The sequence below is a fragment of the Siniperca chuatsi genome, linkage group LG10 (genome assembly GCF_020085105.1).
Source record: "Siniperca chuatsi isolate FFG_IHB_CAS linkage group LG10, ASM2008510v1, whole genome shotgun sequence".
NCBI lineage: Eukaryota > Metazoa > Chordata > Actinopteri > Centrarchiformes > Sinipercidae > Siniperca > Siniperca chuatsi.
This window is the reverse complement of record NC_058051.1, coordinates 16,789,700-16,805,818: the sequence shown is the minus strand read 5'-3', so window position 1 is coordinate 16,805,818 and position 16,119 is coordinate 16,789,700. Positions and strand designations below refer to the sequence as shown.

General features: G+C 40.1%; 1 protein-coding gene across 4 annotated transcripts in view; it reads left to right on the top strand.

The window, feature by feature from the left end:
- The first annotated feature begins 4,828 nt into the window (after window positions 1-4,828).
- lrp1ab (low density lipoprotein receptor-related protein 1Ab) overlaps window positions 4,829-16,119 on the top strand; it is an 89,040-nt gene continuing 77,749 nt past the window's right edge. For 2 of the 4 annotated variants that reach the window (XM_044211076.1, XM_044211079.1), the window contains exon 1: window positions 4,830-5,469. In XM_044211076.1, the coding sequence (XP_044067011.1) occupies window positions 5,397-5,469 (73 nt within the window). In that variant the 5' untranslated portion in view covers window positions 4,830-5,396. Of the gene's footprint in view, window positions 5,470-16,119 lie in introns of all 4 variants that reach the window. The other 2 variants (XM_044211075.1, XM_044211077.1) reach the window with 2 other exon arrangements.

Here is a 16,119-nt window from a genome sequence, read left to right as displayed (position 1 = left end):
AAACTCCAGTGTGAAATCCTTGTTATCTTATCTGGGCCATCTTTGTTAATTGTGACCCCAGTAAATACGTATGGCATCAAAATACTTGTATTTTAAAGGTAAGACAAAGCAAAACTGGCATTCTTCCATTTTGACCATTCTGTCAAACAAAGCAGATGTATTTCGAAGGGTAGAAAAGCTTTGAAACAGGATTTAGACCATCATGGTGCACTAAACAAATGACATTTCTCCGTAGTTCGCAGCTCTTTATGGCTGGCTAACCAAAGAAAACGTTTTTGAAAAATTAAAAACATGGACAAAATAGGCAGAGAGGTTTAAGTGTTCTACACATACTCTGTGTGTAGCTGTGATCACAGAGGAATCCTTCAGCATATCAGAGCAGTAGTGTAATTTGAATACATTCTTTGTGCTAACATCCAATAAGATAAGAGATAAAAGGGAAATTAACATGTTATATTAAACTACTTTTGGAGTAAACTAGTGTATACACCAGACACATTTGTGATCAAAATGATGTAAGTTACACAAGGAAAGTGTATTGCCAGTGAAAACCTGAAAGTAATGCTTTCCTGAAAATATACCTGATATTTTTTATGGTATTTTATTTGCCTGTGATACTGGAGCTTAAAGTGCACCCACCTTTCAGTTTACTTCTTACGTCTTATATAATGCTAATGTTAACATTGGAAGGTATGACTGCACCTCTACTAATTTCCACGTTTCTGGATCTGACCCAAATTTACAATTAACTCTTGATAAATAAGATAACTGTCTAACTAAGTCAAAAATATATTGCATCTTGCATCCCTCTGCCTTTGCATCAATTGTCGTGCTTTTAGACGGCTCTCATTATATGAATAAAAAAAGTGTTTGTATCAACAGGAGTTGCTTGGCAACTAAATCCCCTGACCCTTTTGCCTTGCTTACCCTGACTGATTATCCCTTCAGTGTGTAGAAAACATATGCAATTGTTCACTCAGCCATACAGTGTGTTTTTTCTGGCCTTTGCATTTGCATAATACCTCTACAACTGCAAAATTCTGCAGCACAGAAAGACAGAGTACAGGCCTATATATATGTTGATCTAGATGCACAAGGGATTTCATCCTGATTTCATCATGACGGTCTAGTCAGACAGACAGGAGAGGCTCAGCTGAATTCATAATCTCTATCTCTATCTCCCTCTATCTCTCTGTCTCCCACACACATGCATTCACACAATGTCAAAACTTGATGCATTGGTTTCATTTGCAAAAAAATTACATTATTCTTCTTTGCCATCAATCTTTCCAGCCAGATATTGACGCTTTTTCGACTGGACCGTCGTTTTCAGACCACAATTAGGTCACCCAGAGTTGTTCGCTCCCCCCTGTTTCAATCTATGCAATGTTTTGATGTGAGTGTGCAAGTGTTCAGCCAGATGGGCTGTGAGTTCCACAGAGCTCAAGGACAGTTTGGGGAGTGACTCAGTCAGCAGAGTGTCCGAGCCAGCCAACACACACACTGAATTCTCCAGTAACGGGAATAGTGGGGCCTGTTGGGAGCTGTGGGGTTTTGGGTAGGGTTTCCTCCACTAACAGATAGAAAAAAAATTGTAACTGTATACTACAGATTTTTTTTGATCAGCAGTTTAATCTAGAGTTGAAGTATGTTTTCTGGTAGAACAACCAAAATATTACATAAAATAACACCTGCATTATCTACAAAACTAAGACTCCTGTGAAAATGTCATGCTGAACTTTGTGTTGGACTGGGGCTCTTGCTAGTGGGTTGTATGGGGGAGGGTTGCAGATAGGGAAGAAGTGAGTTGGGGTGAGTGATGGGGGGGGGGGTTAGGACAACACAGGCTGCTGGTGCATGCTCCACATTCCTCAGGTGTTGTCAGCATAGCTTGCTCAGTAATTACCTCTCTGTGAAAACATGCACAAAGCCACACTTTGCTAGCAAACTAAAAGGCAGCAACCAAGAGAAGCTGTTAGGGGAGATGTCAGAGACAGATGGGAGTACATTTATGTTTACATTTAAGCATAATATGAGCTGGAATGGTTATTTTTCAAAAGAATGAGGGTGCCAGAGTAAAATTTGTTGAAAAATTACAGGCATGGTGCGCATGTAGTACAGATGCAGAGCGTGGCTGTGTGAGAGTCAAGAGCTTGATTTATACAGCAATCCATCTTCTCTCAAGGATATGGGCAGGTTGGGTAATGAGTGTATCCAAGCAGACCTTGGCATGTGAATCTAGTGGCGTGATACAGATGAACAGCTGCAAAGATGGTGGTCAGTCTTCACACACAGAATTTTTTATTAACTTTTGCATACAGGGAGTAGATTCTTGTGATCCTCCCTCTGCACTCTGCTTTTCATTTTTTCTTTCAGATGTCATCACTTTCATCATTGACACCACTATCACAGAAGAAGCAGGTTCTCTCTATGTCTGGGAACTCTTCCCCCACCCCCACCCCTCTCCCTCCTTTGCCCTACTCTGTCTCCTTGGCTGCTTGCTAAAAGCTGAGGGATTGTGTGCAGATGTGCCTGGAGAGAGGCCAGCCCCTCTGCCCTGGGAGAACATGTGGTCTGGGAGTGTTTACGCTGGCACTCTTTCAAGCTGTCTCCCACACAGCATGCTGGCGTCTGTCTCTCCTGGATGACAATGCTCAACCCTCCTCCCAAAAAGGGGCCATTCTCAGGTTGAGGTGACACCAGCGATCATGCTGATTTACTGTGTTGACAAACAGGAGACACAGCAATGTAAATAAAAAGTAAACACATTTGCTAACATCAAATGGTGTTTTCCAATGAACTTGAATAGGAGCATTAATGAAATACATGGAATGATAGTTTGGCTTTTAACATACTGCTATACTTACTATTTTCCCCTCTAACTTTCTTTGTGTTTAGATTCTGTTTTGATGCTGGGAGTGAAAATATGCTTGGATTCAACAGATATTACTTCAGGCATGTTTTTCACAGATTCTGGACATACTTCAGATTCTACCCTGTGATTCAGGCTCTGGGTAAACATCTGTTTGCTGAAAAGTTCTGAAAGGCATGCTCATTCTTAACACCAGTGGCAGCGAGGTTACTGTCAATTTGTGTAGAGTGAGTGTAGAGTTGTTTTTAGTATCCATGATTAAATGCCAGTGGGAAAAGGAGACACACACTGCGTAACACCATAGACTTGCAGAAAGAGTCATTTATGAGCATGCGGTGGAGGCAAAGAGCCTCTCATGTCCTCTTTTTAACCAAATGAGTGTTTGATCAGAACTTTCTCAGAGAATGTGCCATGTAAAATTGACCAAATATTGTATTAAATTGTTGGATTCTTGTTGCATTTTTGTTGTGTTAGTGAAATGAGTTATAGCATGCATGTCTCTGAAATGTAAGTATTCAGTGCCCCCTGCAGGTGTAGATGGTTTGTGAGAATACCAGATCATATATTCACATCTTTAAAGAATAATTTCAGTAAGATTACATGCTGTCTGATTAAAGCTATAAAACAGATACATTATAACATTTGTGCTTTCTTTCTGGAAAATATTTTAATAAGATGACTTATGACAAATCTTTGATTATCAGTGAAGATTCCTAAGTCTGTTAAAATTTTAGGGGCCACCTATATTTTCCTGTAAGGGCCAATTTTACCTGTTAACTTACTCATATTTCATGTCACTTAATTTTTTATATCCAGATCCAGTTATTCATATGGATCATTTGTTTTCATACTCAAAATAGTGCACAACAAATGGATAAGGTGAACCCTTAGAAACCTTAAAAATCTCTCTAGGTTATTGGAAATATCTTTGGCCTTATTGCTGACTAAAATGGCTATTTGTTTATTGATTGGGGAATATACTGTAGGTGGGGTTAACCTGAACTCCTGATTGATTTGGGTCTTTTTTTGTCCTTAGCTTTGGCAACCAACCAATTACAAGCAATATAATACAATTACGTATTAGTTTCGTGAATAATTACCTTTACTTGAAGCTGGGAAGACTTGTGTACTGCTGCACATGCTAATCCAAAAACATGTACCTCTTTCATAACAGTCGTAGGCCTATCCACTTCTCATTTTCATGCACCACTAGGAGGCGTGATTTAGTGAAGAATGCAGAGGTTGAAGGTCCTCCACATCAAGGCTACACACACACACACACACACCTCTCATTGAACTGTCTTACTTCGTGCTTTTCTATTTTGGCTTGTAAAACTAGGTGCAACTCTGAATGTGTGAGCGTGAGAAAAGACAAAGTCAGTGAGATTGCTAGTGAGATGACACCATTTTAGTTTAAAAGCAATAATTGATTTTACTCTATTAGAAAATGTGATTCAAAATTGGAATTTCTATCCAGCTGTAACAATATGATTAACAGCAAAAACAAAAGAAGTTTGGACTACTGTAGGCATACAATTATAGACTATAACATGTTCGCTTGAAAAGATTTGTATTTTTTTACTGTCTTAATCTTCTTATGTAGTGGTGTGCAATTGATAAATGTCATAAATTTTACGCACTAGCGAGCCGCAGACTTATATGAAGTCTGAAAATAACTGTTGATGGCAGGAAAAACACTTAAAAGCAGGCATTATGTTTAACAGCATGCTAGTGTTTAGCAGCTGTTTAATTGACTGTTTGCAATAGTATCATTATCATTACATTTGTAAGTAGAAAAAAAACCCAGGATTTTGTAGAAATATTGAGCCAACATGGCTGATAGCAGAGCGGCAGTTTCAGGCAGCGCCGACTCTCTCTCCCACCTCCACTTTTGATGAAAAAGCGCATGAAATAGGAGAAAAGGAGGTGTGTTAAGGCATGCGCAGATAGTGCTCGCCGCTCAGTTACCCCATTTTTGAGGAGGCGAGCTTACGTCACGGGCTCGTCCACAGTGCTGGAGCTTGAGATTCACCATCCACTCATGCAACCACAAGCACAGGGAGGCATTGGCGCTGCGAGGGGGTGGAAAAAACAAACAAACAATCGCTTTTACTTTTTTAATTTTTCTTTTTAGTTTGGAATGAACTGAACGGGCCCGGAGACCTGCAGCGCTTCTGGACGAATCCGGTGGCATGGTGTGGTGAAACAGACCCCAGCAAGCACAGAGAGACAGAGGTTGCACTGTGCATCATGTTTGAATGCCGATAATCAATTAGTAATATACATGACTGTGCTGCTGCATTGCCTATAGCCTCGCCGGGCTGAAGCAAGTCTCCTTTTATTGCAGAAGCCCGTCTGAAGCGGCCACCGTGCGGGGCTGAGGGTGCAACTGAACGGACAATCGCAGCCGGACCATTGAAGGGGTTCGGATGAGGTGGTTGATCGGGTTGTTAGGTTTTAGAAATCCAGCCAACTTTTCCTCTATTCCTTTCTAACAGCAGTGCCATCAAGCATTGCTCAGGAGATGGCGATGAGGTTGTTCTACTTGGGATTTATACTCTGCTTGGAGATCACATCTCCTAACGGTGCAACCGTAGGTAAGAAGCCCGTTGTGTTATCTTGCATTGTGATACTCGAGAGAGCATGAGCCCTTTTTCCTTTCTCTCCTGCAAAGCATCTGTGCACAGGCCTATGTTAACCAGAGTTGGAGCCAACACCGCAAATAGGTTGTTTTCACAATAACACAGTGTGCCACAAGCAGTCTCCTCAGAGGAAGAGATCGATGATTAGGAAAGCGTTTAATCAGAGAAAGTACCGCACATAAGCAGCGCGCTGATTATTTTGGCGAAAAATCTGTCTGCGTGTTTAGCAGTGCTCCTGTCTGAACAGACAGAAAGGGCCTGCCTGCAAGGATGGCAGACAGTGGGGTTATTCACTGCTGGAATATTCAGCAGGTAGAAAGGCAAACGCAACACTTGCATGAACGACCCATTTCTACAAAACGACACGATTTCTGACTGACTGCGAAAAAAATGGCTGTATCTCCTCTCCATTTTCCAAGAGAAATACAGTCCCTCATGTTTATTCTCAGTGTGGCTACAGCTGATAGCTACCATTCAAACCAAACGTGCTGTTTTTTTTTTTTTTAATTAAGAAGAAGCAGCACGCTTGAGTTTCATATCAGACCTGTAGCCATCGGTCAGATCAGTTTTCATGTTTGTTTTCAGTTACTTGGCGCGTAAGAAAACAACAGTTGGGTCTGCTTGTAAAGGTATAATCTTAATGGCGCTGCTTGTCTCGGCGTGTAGCGTCACTAGCTGCCTGGGAATCACAGTTTATTAGTGACAGCCAGGTAGGCTACTGTCTGATAGTAAAATGAATGGTCCTGCAGTTATCCTGTTACGTCCCGGGAGCTCCTTAATACTCCCGAATGTCCGATAGTAATAATGAGATATTAATTGCACCATTGCTCTTGTGTCAATGCATTGCAGACCTGTTGAGCTAATAACATCTTGCTTTTTCTTTCTTGAGCACTTGAAGGGAAACATGAAGGTACAAAATAGCACATGTATTTGTATTTTTTCTGCAGATATTTCTTGCCACATTCAGTATTTCACTTTGCACTTACATAAGTGGCATTATGAATTAGGTTTGCCCAGAAAGCATATGCTACATTCAGAATGATAGCCTATATATTGTCCTGTTCTGGAGTCTATTGTAAGTCATCCATAATATTTTGTGGATGTGAAACTTAAAAAAGTCATCCACTGGTACTGATGTCCTCTGTCCCTTCCAGCGCAGACCTGACAGCCTTGTATGTGGATAAATATTTGTAATATCAATCTGACAGGTCATTTCACTGTTTTTAGTACATGTTTACTTTGATGCCCAAAGGAAAAGTAACACATTAAAACCTTCATTTTGACACTGAAGACAGCTACCGCTGTTAATGTCTTTACAAAAAAATGCCCCTGCAGTTCTCTGTGTTGGAAGATCTTATATAAGTTTCATTAGATGTTGATGGAGGCTGATCAGAGGGAAAGCTATAGCTGAGGTTACAGGAGTGGGCAAGCTCCTCCCACCTCCTCCATCAGTATGTAACATCTGGACACAGGGAGACCATTAATCCAACTTAGATGTGACTGCAATGGTTGGGGGGAGGGACCAGCTGAAGAGCTGAGGGTGAGGGCGGGTGAAGCGAAATAAACTTAAGAGTCAGTCTTTGATACTTGTTGAAACCGACACGCAGTTACATCACAGGGAGTCATGGATGGAAATGATATATGTGTGTGTTATGTCATTTGCAACAGTTGAGTTATCAGCCTCCCACTGGAGCAGTGTTGGTCCAAAAGGGTAGAAATGGTCAAGTGAGTGGATACAAATCCTAAGGCCAGCCACTTGGACAGGATTTGTCTGGATCACCACTGGGCCACAGCATGAATTTACGAATGAGAATGGATTAGTGAGAGGAAGGTCAGAAGGCCATAGTTAACAGTTAAACAGTTGGACAGACCCTTTTGTTTGTTATTGATCTTTCAGAGTTCATTGTTGTGTCACGTAAAGGTGTCATCCTTTAGACTGACAAAATCCAGTCCAGTGCTGCACAATACTACTAGAGCCTAGTAGTTCTAGTGAATCCATGATTACATGAGGTAATATGAAGAAAAGATGCTTCCTCCTAATGTGTGATTGTTGATATTTGGGATGCAACTAACAATTTTTTTCATCATTGATTAATCTGCAGATCTTTCAGCAGTAAATTGATTAATTGATTGGTCTACAGAACCTAAGAAAGATGCAAAAAAGAAAAAGAAAATGCCCCCCCGACAATTTCCATATTGACATATTGAAATTACTTGTTTTGTCCAACCAACAGTCCAAAACCCAAAGATATTTAGTTTACGATAATAATGAGGCAAAGTAAAGCATCAAATTCCAACATTTGAGAAGCTGGAACCATCAAATGGTTGGCATTTTGCTTGAAAAACCATGAATCGATCAGAGAGCTTGAATGATTAGTAGATTAATGAATTATTCGATCATCAGAACATTAATGTGCAACTATTTTGATAATTGGTTCATTGTTTAAGTCATTTTTAATTAAAAATGCAAAAACGTTCAAAAGTTCCAGCTTCTCAATTGTGAGGATTAGCTGGATTTCAACACATTGCGATCTGGTAAATTGTGATTTTTCACTATTTCACTGTATAGTCCAAACGATTAATTGAGAAAATATTTGACAACTAATGGATAATGAAAATAATTGTTAGTTGCAACCCTAATTCAAAATAGTTGTTGATTCATTTTCTGACTATTGACTAAACAATCAGCTATTCATTTCTGCTCTAGTTAACATTATTTCAGCTATGTCATTTTAAGACTTTGCTGAGAAAATTGTTTTTCAGTATGGATTTTATTTGTAGTTTTGAATTACGTTCATTCCATACAGCAGAATGGTACTATGTTAAATGAAATCCTTCATATTTACATACTGTTTGGAATTATTCCATCAAGACGTCCATGTTGGATAACTTTATGACTACTGAGCTTACGTATAGCATCTCAACAACCTTTAGAGGCACAAGATTCCCATTGGTGAAAAGTGTAAATGTGGGTCAGAGGCTAAAGAGGTTGAATTCCTGAGGAGCCTACACTCTGTTTGCCTGACCTTTTTATTGGGACCTGGCTTTACCTTTTCCTCAGAACTGTCACTGGAAACATCTGCTGGAAAAATTCAGCATCCCTCATACAAATTCAACAGGTAATAGAAGTTGGATTGCTCTCTTCGGCTCTTCCAAGTGGAGGCCACTGGGGAGTGGTTATTGTAACTCTTTACACCTGAGGCCGACTGTTGATGCACTCTTATCAGGTAACACAGATAATCCCCAGCATGTTTTTCTGCCATTCAGTCTTCTCACAAAGAAACATAGGATTAAAAAAAGCATAAAATATTTGGAGTGAAAAATAGCCAAAATGTCCAGTTTTTATACATTCTTTGGCTTCTGAGTAAAATTTTATGTGAAGCTTGTGTGCAGGTGTTTTGCATTTTGGTCTTGACCTCATGAAAATATTTGTGAAATGATAATAGCAGACAGTGGGATTCTTGACCGTAGCTGCAGAAAAGATCCCCTTTTTGTCCCTCTACTTCCTGCACTGCATTGCAATCAACTGTTACTAAAGAGCAAAACCAGATTAACGTAAATGTCTTGTGTGTTGTTCCCCACATATTGAAGGCGTGAGACTGCAGATGAAAGAGTGTTTGTTGATTGTGAATAGCAGGGGTGTACTGTAATTGGTGTTTTCTGCTAGCTACATCACTGTTTACCCTGTTTAGCTCCTAACACCCAAAAAGAAGGAACAGATCGGCTTCTTTAACAAAATCGGGAGAGTGGGTGTGTGGTAATGCAGCTTGTGATTATAACACATCTTTAGTTAGGGGCATGGGGAAAAAGATCTTTTTTGCCTCACACTTCATAAAGAAAGTACAAAGAGTTGTTCAAATGTTGCAACGGGTTGCAACGTTTGCCTGGCACCTGGCGCAGCTGTGAGAATACTGGTTCTGTGACTCCTCCTTCGACATCATTAATGGTGAACTCCTCACCTGATGCCTCAAGCTGACCACACACATTGTCCGTTTTTGCAGACTTTCAGGTGCTGCTTTTTGTGTGTTGGTCCCGTTTGCTTTACTGGGTCACGCTCATGTACACCTCAGATGTTGCTGGCTTTGCGCTTGACTGGAGAATCGATTTGATCACGGGGACACTTGGTTGCTTTCACACCTGGTTAGAGGAGAGGATCTGATATATGGAGATAAGATTCCAATTTCATGGGCTGCTGCAAAGTGTCAAAGCTGTTTACTTTCATCAGAGTCGCGACCATGGCTCTCAGTCATTGGTTTGTGGTTGTACAAGAAACAAACATTTATGCTATCTTCGTTGTGGCAAAGATATAGAAACAATTATTGTGTAAGGGTCCATGTAAATGTTCCTGTGTGATAGATTGTATCAGAATTACTCTACAGTAGCTACATACAAATTTTCATTGTCAGTTCCTTGGCAGATCGCAAATAAAAACATATACGTTTTAAGGGCATACAATACTAAGACATATACAACATTATATTATAAATACAGTCTAAACAATATTGAGATCTGGGACATACCAAAAAACGGCTAAAGCATATAATATTAAATTTAAAAAAATGTGCAAAGATTCTTTATACATGTACTGAAAATGCAACATCATGATATAAACTAAATACATCCCATAACAGCTTAATGGAGAACCACTACTTAAAACCTATGGGTATTACATTTGATTACACTACATTTGTTTACAATGTGACTGCATTTTTTTTATTAATACCTTTAAAACATAGTTAACAAAAGCTTCAAGTAAAGCATTGAAAAGATTTTAAGAAGACATTAAGTATGAGAATGAAATAGCATTTAAAATGTCATGCTATTTCATTTTTCATACATGTACATACTTGTTAGTAAACATATCTTTATTTCTGTCACAAGTTATGCTGTTCCCAAAAACGGTAAACAAATTGCTTGTAAAATCTTTCCTCACTAAAGTGTTTGTCATCTCAATAAGCAGTGTTACTAAAAGACATGTTTTCCATATTGATGTTGTCACAGAAAATCACTTGTCGATACACTGCAGGCAAATCTAACCAGCACTAGTTCAACTTGTGAGAAGCGAACTTTCTCAAGCCCTGTGCTTATATTTGAACACAAAAAAATCACATTTTCTTTAGTTTGAAAACTATTATTATTATTATTAGCTGTTTGTAATGTTTTGAATTTGTATTTCCTTGTCTAATTTTGTTATCACCTCAAAACATGCATGTGACCAGGAGCCAGTTGGATGTACTCTGTGGTTCTCAACAATACTATCAAGATTGCAGTCTTTGCTTTTAACTGTGCTTGCCAAGGTTCACAGCTTCTATGTAAAATTAAAGATAACTACTTGAGTTTCCAGTCCATTGTGATATTCAGTCATTTGTAGGACAATCGTACTTTGAGTTGAATCCCTCATGTTGACATTATAGTGCATTCAGCATTATAATGCCAAGTTGAGATCTTTTATGTATCACACAGTCAAGTTTTAGGATCTCGCCGCTGAACAATGACGTCATCTGTTGAGATGTGAAGTGGATGACAACTCATTTGTGGATTGTTTGAGTCATTCCTAGCAATTATTGAGCCAGGAACATTCCTCCCGCCTGCCTCCTTTTAGAGTGAATCTAATGAGGGATTCATAGAGATCGACTTGTATTAAATCACAGAAACATTTCATCCTTCAACTGAAGTAAATCCTTATGTTTAGTAACATACTGTATTCATACTTTATTCCTGTAGGCTTGGATGTTTTTTCCTGGTAGCTTTGGTGGACAGAGGCAAGGCAGGATTTACAGTCATCTCAGTTGCAGTGAATGCCTCACTTTATGTGGTCCAGCCTTCGTTTTGTGGCTCACATATTCTGCTGAGTCTGGTTTGACTTTTCCTTAATTGGTGCACAGAACTGTGCTATGCAGAGACTACACGGTGGGTGTAGAAGAACTCATGGCACCATGAGCCTATTTACATTTATCTTTATGTCCATCAATCACGCTCACTCATTGTATGTCTTTTACTGTGTTGCGTTTTACTGCTCTGGCCTGTGATGTTCTGCAGAGCCTCATCAGGTTACCTCAGAGGTCAAAGCTGCACCTTTGTTGTTGTTGTGATGATACAAAAACAAGGCTTTCAGGCACAAGAGTATGGCGCTAACTCAAACTTCTTCAAACTCAAACTCTTCTGCTGTTTATGCATGTTGAGCCTCAGTGAAAATGGCTTTTGTGAATTAGAACTTGAATAGCCTATGGACATTGTATGTGCACTGTGAGCTGGTTAAAGTGCTCCAGTGCTTGGCTGTGGCATGATTTGACACAAAGCTAAGTGGTTGTTTCCACTGGATGGGCACTGCACAGTGTGGCCATTGAAGAAGTTGATTCAGTGGCTTCAGCAGTGGCCAGGGCAGGGCCTTTAACGCACTTGTTCTGTGCTTTCTACTCTCTTATACCATAATATTCCACATTTTACATCTAAAAGGCTCTGACTTTGGTTAAAAAAATAGTGCATCTTCCATCTGAATAATTAATATAGCACAAAATTCAGGAATAACGACTTCCCTATGCCCTCATTCTCTTCCCGGTGGTCCTTGTTTGGTTTTAATTGTTACTTATAATGCATGAATTCTTGCTTTGAATTCTTGCTTTGAAATCCTGCTAAACTGAGCACAGAGAAATCACTTCAAACTTGACCTCAGGGGGTTAATTACACACTGTAGTCTGTTTGCCTTTTTTCACTCTGTGAAACACTGTGGAAGACCTGAGTTCCACAATGGAGGACCAGGAAGAGGAGAAGTGATGGAATGATGAGAAACAGTCCTGGTTTTATTTCCACTTTCTCCTGTCACTGCCATTGTACCCCGCAAGACCATCGAGACCCAGAGTCCCATTTATTTATTTATTCATTCAAGTCATTTCACATTTCTATTCGTACTGTTATCTTTTAACAGCATTTAATAGAATCCATGCTCTATTGCTCAGCCTAGAAATAATCCACAGGGGGATTGGGTTGGTTGAATATTAGGATGTGCTCACTGTTGGAGGCATGCTTGTGAAACAAAAGTAAATTTCATATATCAATTTGTTTGGTGAACATTCCAGCTGAGTCTGTGCTCTGTGTGGATTTGGTTGACGGTCATTATCATTGTGGTGTGTGCCGTTTTTAACTAAAGTTGAACTTATACAAAATATTACAGCCAAACAGAACTTTTTAAATGATGTGCAGCATGAAGTCAGTCCTCTCTTACACTTTGTATATGCACTCTAAGTCAGTCTTGCAGCGAAGAGAAACAAGCAACAAGCCATTTTCCCTTGAATTCAACAGCAAAGCTGTTTGGTTTCTTTAAATCTTGCTGCACGTCTGTAACAGATTGTCTTTTTGAGGCAAAGCTATACACATGAAATCAATTAGAAGGTGCTGGAATGTGCTGCATGGATCTGGAGTTGATTTGTAGAGCAGGGATGGCCATATTGAGAGAGATTGGGTGGGTCAGTGTTGTGTCCCAGCTGGTGATGGTGTCTGGAGGCCTCCATCACTTGGCTGCTGAATTGGTGCCACAACACCATTTACTCACCATCCCATCCTGTTCCATCCCACAGAGTTCCTGTTGGCCTTAAAGATTGTTTTGTCAAGTTTTTTGGATTACATAAAAACAAAACAACACCTTAAATGCCCTCTTCCAAATGAAAGGGTGGCCTTGAAATTACTTTATTCTTTTTATTAGGCACTCAGGAGGGACGTTTCTATAAGAGCTGGGCTCTGTGTACGTTTATGCATTTGCTCATTCGCACGTGTTTAATGCTTTTTGTTATGCACAGTGCTCAGGGGCAATTCATTGTGCACTGTTCAGACAGCGCAGAGCTCCAGTGACCCTGCATAAGGAAATACAGTGTGTGCTCCATACAACTAGCAGTATGCTCTAAATCAAACCAAGTCAGCCAACTGGAGCCTGAGCATCGACATACTAGGAAAGAAGCTGTGATTTTATAGCGTGGTGTGTACGTCAATTCAGGATTTAAACATTTGTTCAGTGAATCAACACCATGGAGGGGCTAGTAAGTCAGTTTAGCTTCTCTTACACAATCATGCTTAGGCCTCCATTCTACCATCAGAGCACCTAAAAAGAGCAAGTGCACTTGTTGAAATATATAAAATAAAATAAAGCAATTAAAAATCACTCCATGTAGAGCAAGGTTTCAGCACTTGATAACCAGAGGAAACCCCTTAATGGATCTTTTTTTTTGGTCAGTAAAACAGCAATGACTTCACCAGAATTTCTTGATTTGACAAGATAATGAGGAAATAAAATTACAGTCAATGATTTCTAATTTTAACCACAAACATCCCAATTTAGTGTCCTTGAATGTCTCCTTCTCCAAGTAAGAGTCAAAAATTTGATGTTTAGTTGGATAGAAACACTAATCCAGAGATTAGACTACTGCAGTAATCCAGAGATCCAGAGTACTGCCCTTCAGACATTTTTGGGTTTACGGTTGCCTCAAGGACTTTCTCAGCTTTCATATTTAATGCCTTTGCCGTATCACTCTCCCATAAAGATATTTTAAATTAAATACACTGTCACTGCAACATATTGCAACTACATCAGAGTGACAGAGACAGGCATTTTGTTGTTTGTGGAAGACAGCTGCACAGCCGTAAAAACATGCTGTGTTTTTGTTTTTTTTTTTTGTTTTTTTTTTAACCAGCCAAATAAAGATATTCGTACATGGTGTAATCACTCTTCAGAAACAGAAACTCTGTTTCCTGTAGAACTTCCAAAGTTGACTCACTGAGTAATGGTGTGAAATTCGAAACTCTTAAAGGTTTTAACTAAGGCTGTGAAAGTTAGTTTTCTTGTTTTCTTCTCTAATTAGATGTATTTCTACTCTAATAAATACCCATAGGATGGTTGTTTTCCTCAGGTTATCTTAATGTGGAGGCAGCAGTTTTTCATGTTCGTGTATACCATACTGAATTTACTTTTGAAAGTTGATCATAAACGGCAGAAGGTGAGACTATTATTATTTTTTAAATGTGATATCCTGTTTTTGTGGATAGAGAGTTGAATGCTGTGGGATTTCCTACCATTTAGTCACAGCAGTGTGATCAAGTTGCCTTTCAGCTGTGGCAGGAAATGCTTTAGTTGGAATGGCATTATCAGGACAAGACTCTGTTGGAGGCGAACACACTGGGCTTATAGGAGTTCCTGTAAATGGAATATGTACCTTGATTCAATGGGATTGGTGTTTGCTGTAGGGCCAATCCCATGAGACTAAATTAAGGACTTCTTCATTCCCTTTTGTAGGTAAAGTGGACTCAAATGGTTTAACATCCCAGCCTGATTTGGACCCTCCAAAATGTGCCTGCATTTTGGCAGTAACTTTGGGGGGGGGCTACTTTGCAGGCTGAATTAACAATTCACATCTCTGTTTGAGATATTTCAGTGGGCTTTGAAAGGGGACTGCTGAAGGGGAAGGCTGGCAGTCTTTCCCCCAGTCTCTAACCCCTCCTTTGCCACAACCTCCAATTAGGCTCAGAGGTTCTCCTCTCTGTGGTCATTTCATGTTGGTGTGTAAAGCAATGACAAAATTAGAACCCACAATGTTTTATTTCCAGTTTTATGCCCACTCATAGGGAACAACTGGCTCTGCCCAGCTGCTTCACACGAGGACTAGAGAGATGGAGGGAGTGTCAGAGGTTTCAGTGCTTTTACTCATTTCAGCTCAGGGCTGTTTGTTTGGTTGTTGGTTGTTTAGGCAGATTAAATGGCAACATAGAAGCACAGGCAAATCCAGTGTATTTACCACCATACAAAATGTACCAGGACATTGGTAAGCTGAAGGGAAGCAAAACTAAGAAGTTGGCCTCAGGCCATGGCTAGCCTCTCTATCATTTCTTCACAGAGGGGTTGGGTGTGTGCATATCCCCCTAAACTGATTCAGTCACTGGTCTCTATCCATGCTTTTACAGCGCTCTTTCTCACTCTCATCTTGAATTTTACATCCTGTCACATTCTTATGACATTCAATATGGACTCTGTATCATGGTGTCTCACGGCTGAGTTTTAATCGTATCCTCTTGCATCACTTGAATTTAGTTTTGTAAGCCTAGTCCCTGCCATTGTGTGAAGAGAAGAACGGGGCGAAAGCTCTGCATTTTAAAATCCAGCGCTCGCTCCTTCTCTTAATCTCCCCAAATATCAAGACGTTGTGAGGAAAGCTGTGATCTGATCCCTGCAACCCTTTAGCTTCTAATTGTATTTACAAAAACATGACACTCAGAAGTCTTAGTGTTTGACTTACACATACACTTCACTGTCACATGAAAAGAGACCAGGGTCTAAACCCCTTAGTCTGACAGTCAAAAGGAACGTGATTGCAATGATACACTAGCCTCATGCTCTGTTGTGATTTCAGTCACATCCCAGCCCCCTTGCAGTGCGGTGCACCCCCCACACCGCCCACACCAAACACCTCTCTGCCTGCCAAGTACATAGGGAGGCAAGTCATCCAGGGCTAGAGAGGGCTCAGTCCCTGCAGAGAATCACAATGAGACCTTCGGTGCTGTCCTTCCCAGAGCGTTGCTGCACAACAGTACAGTACCAACAACCTCCAAAGCTGAAATGACCAT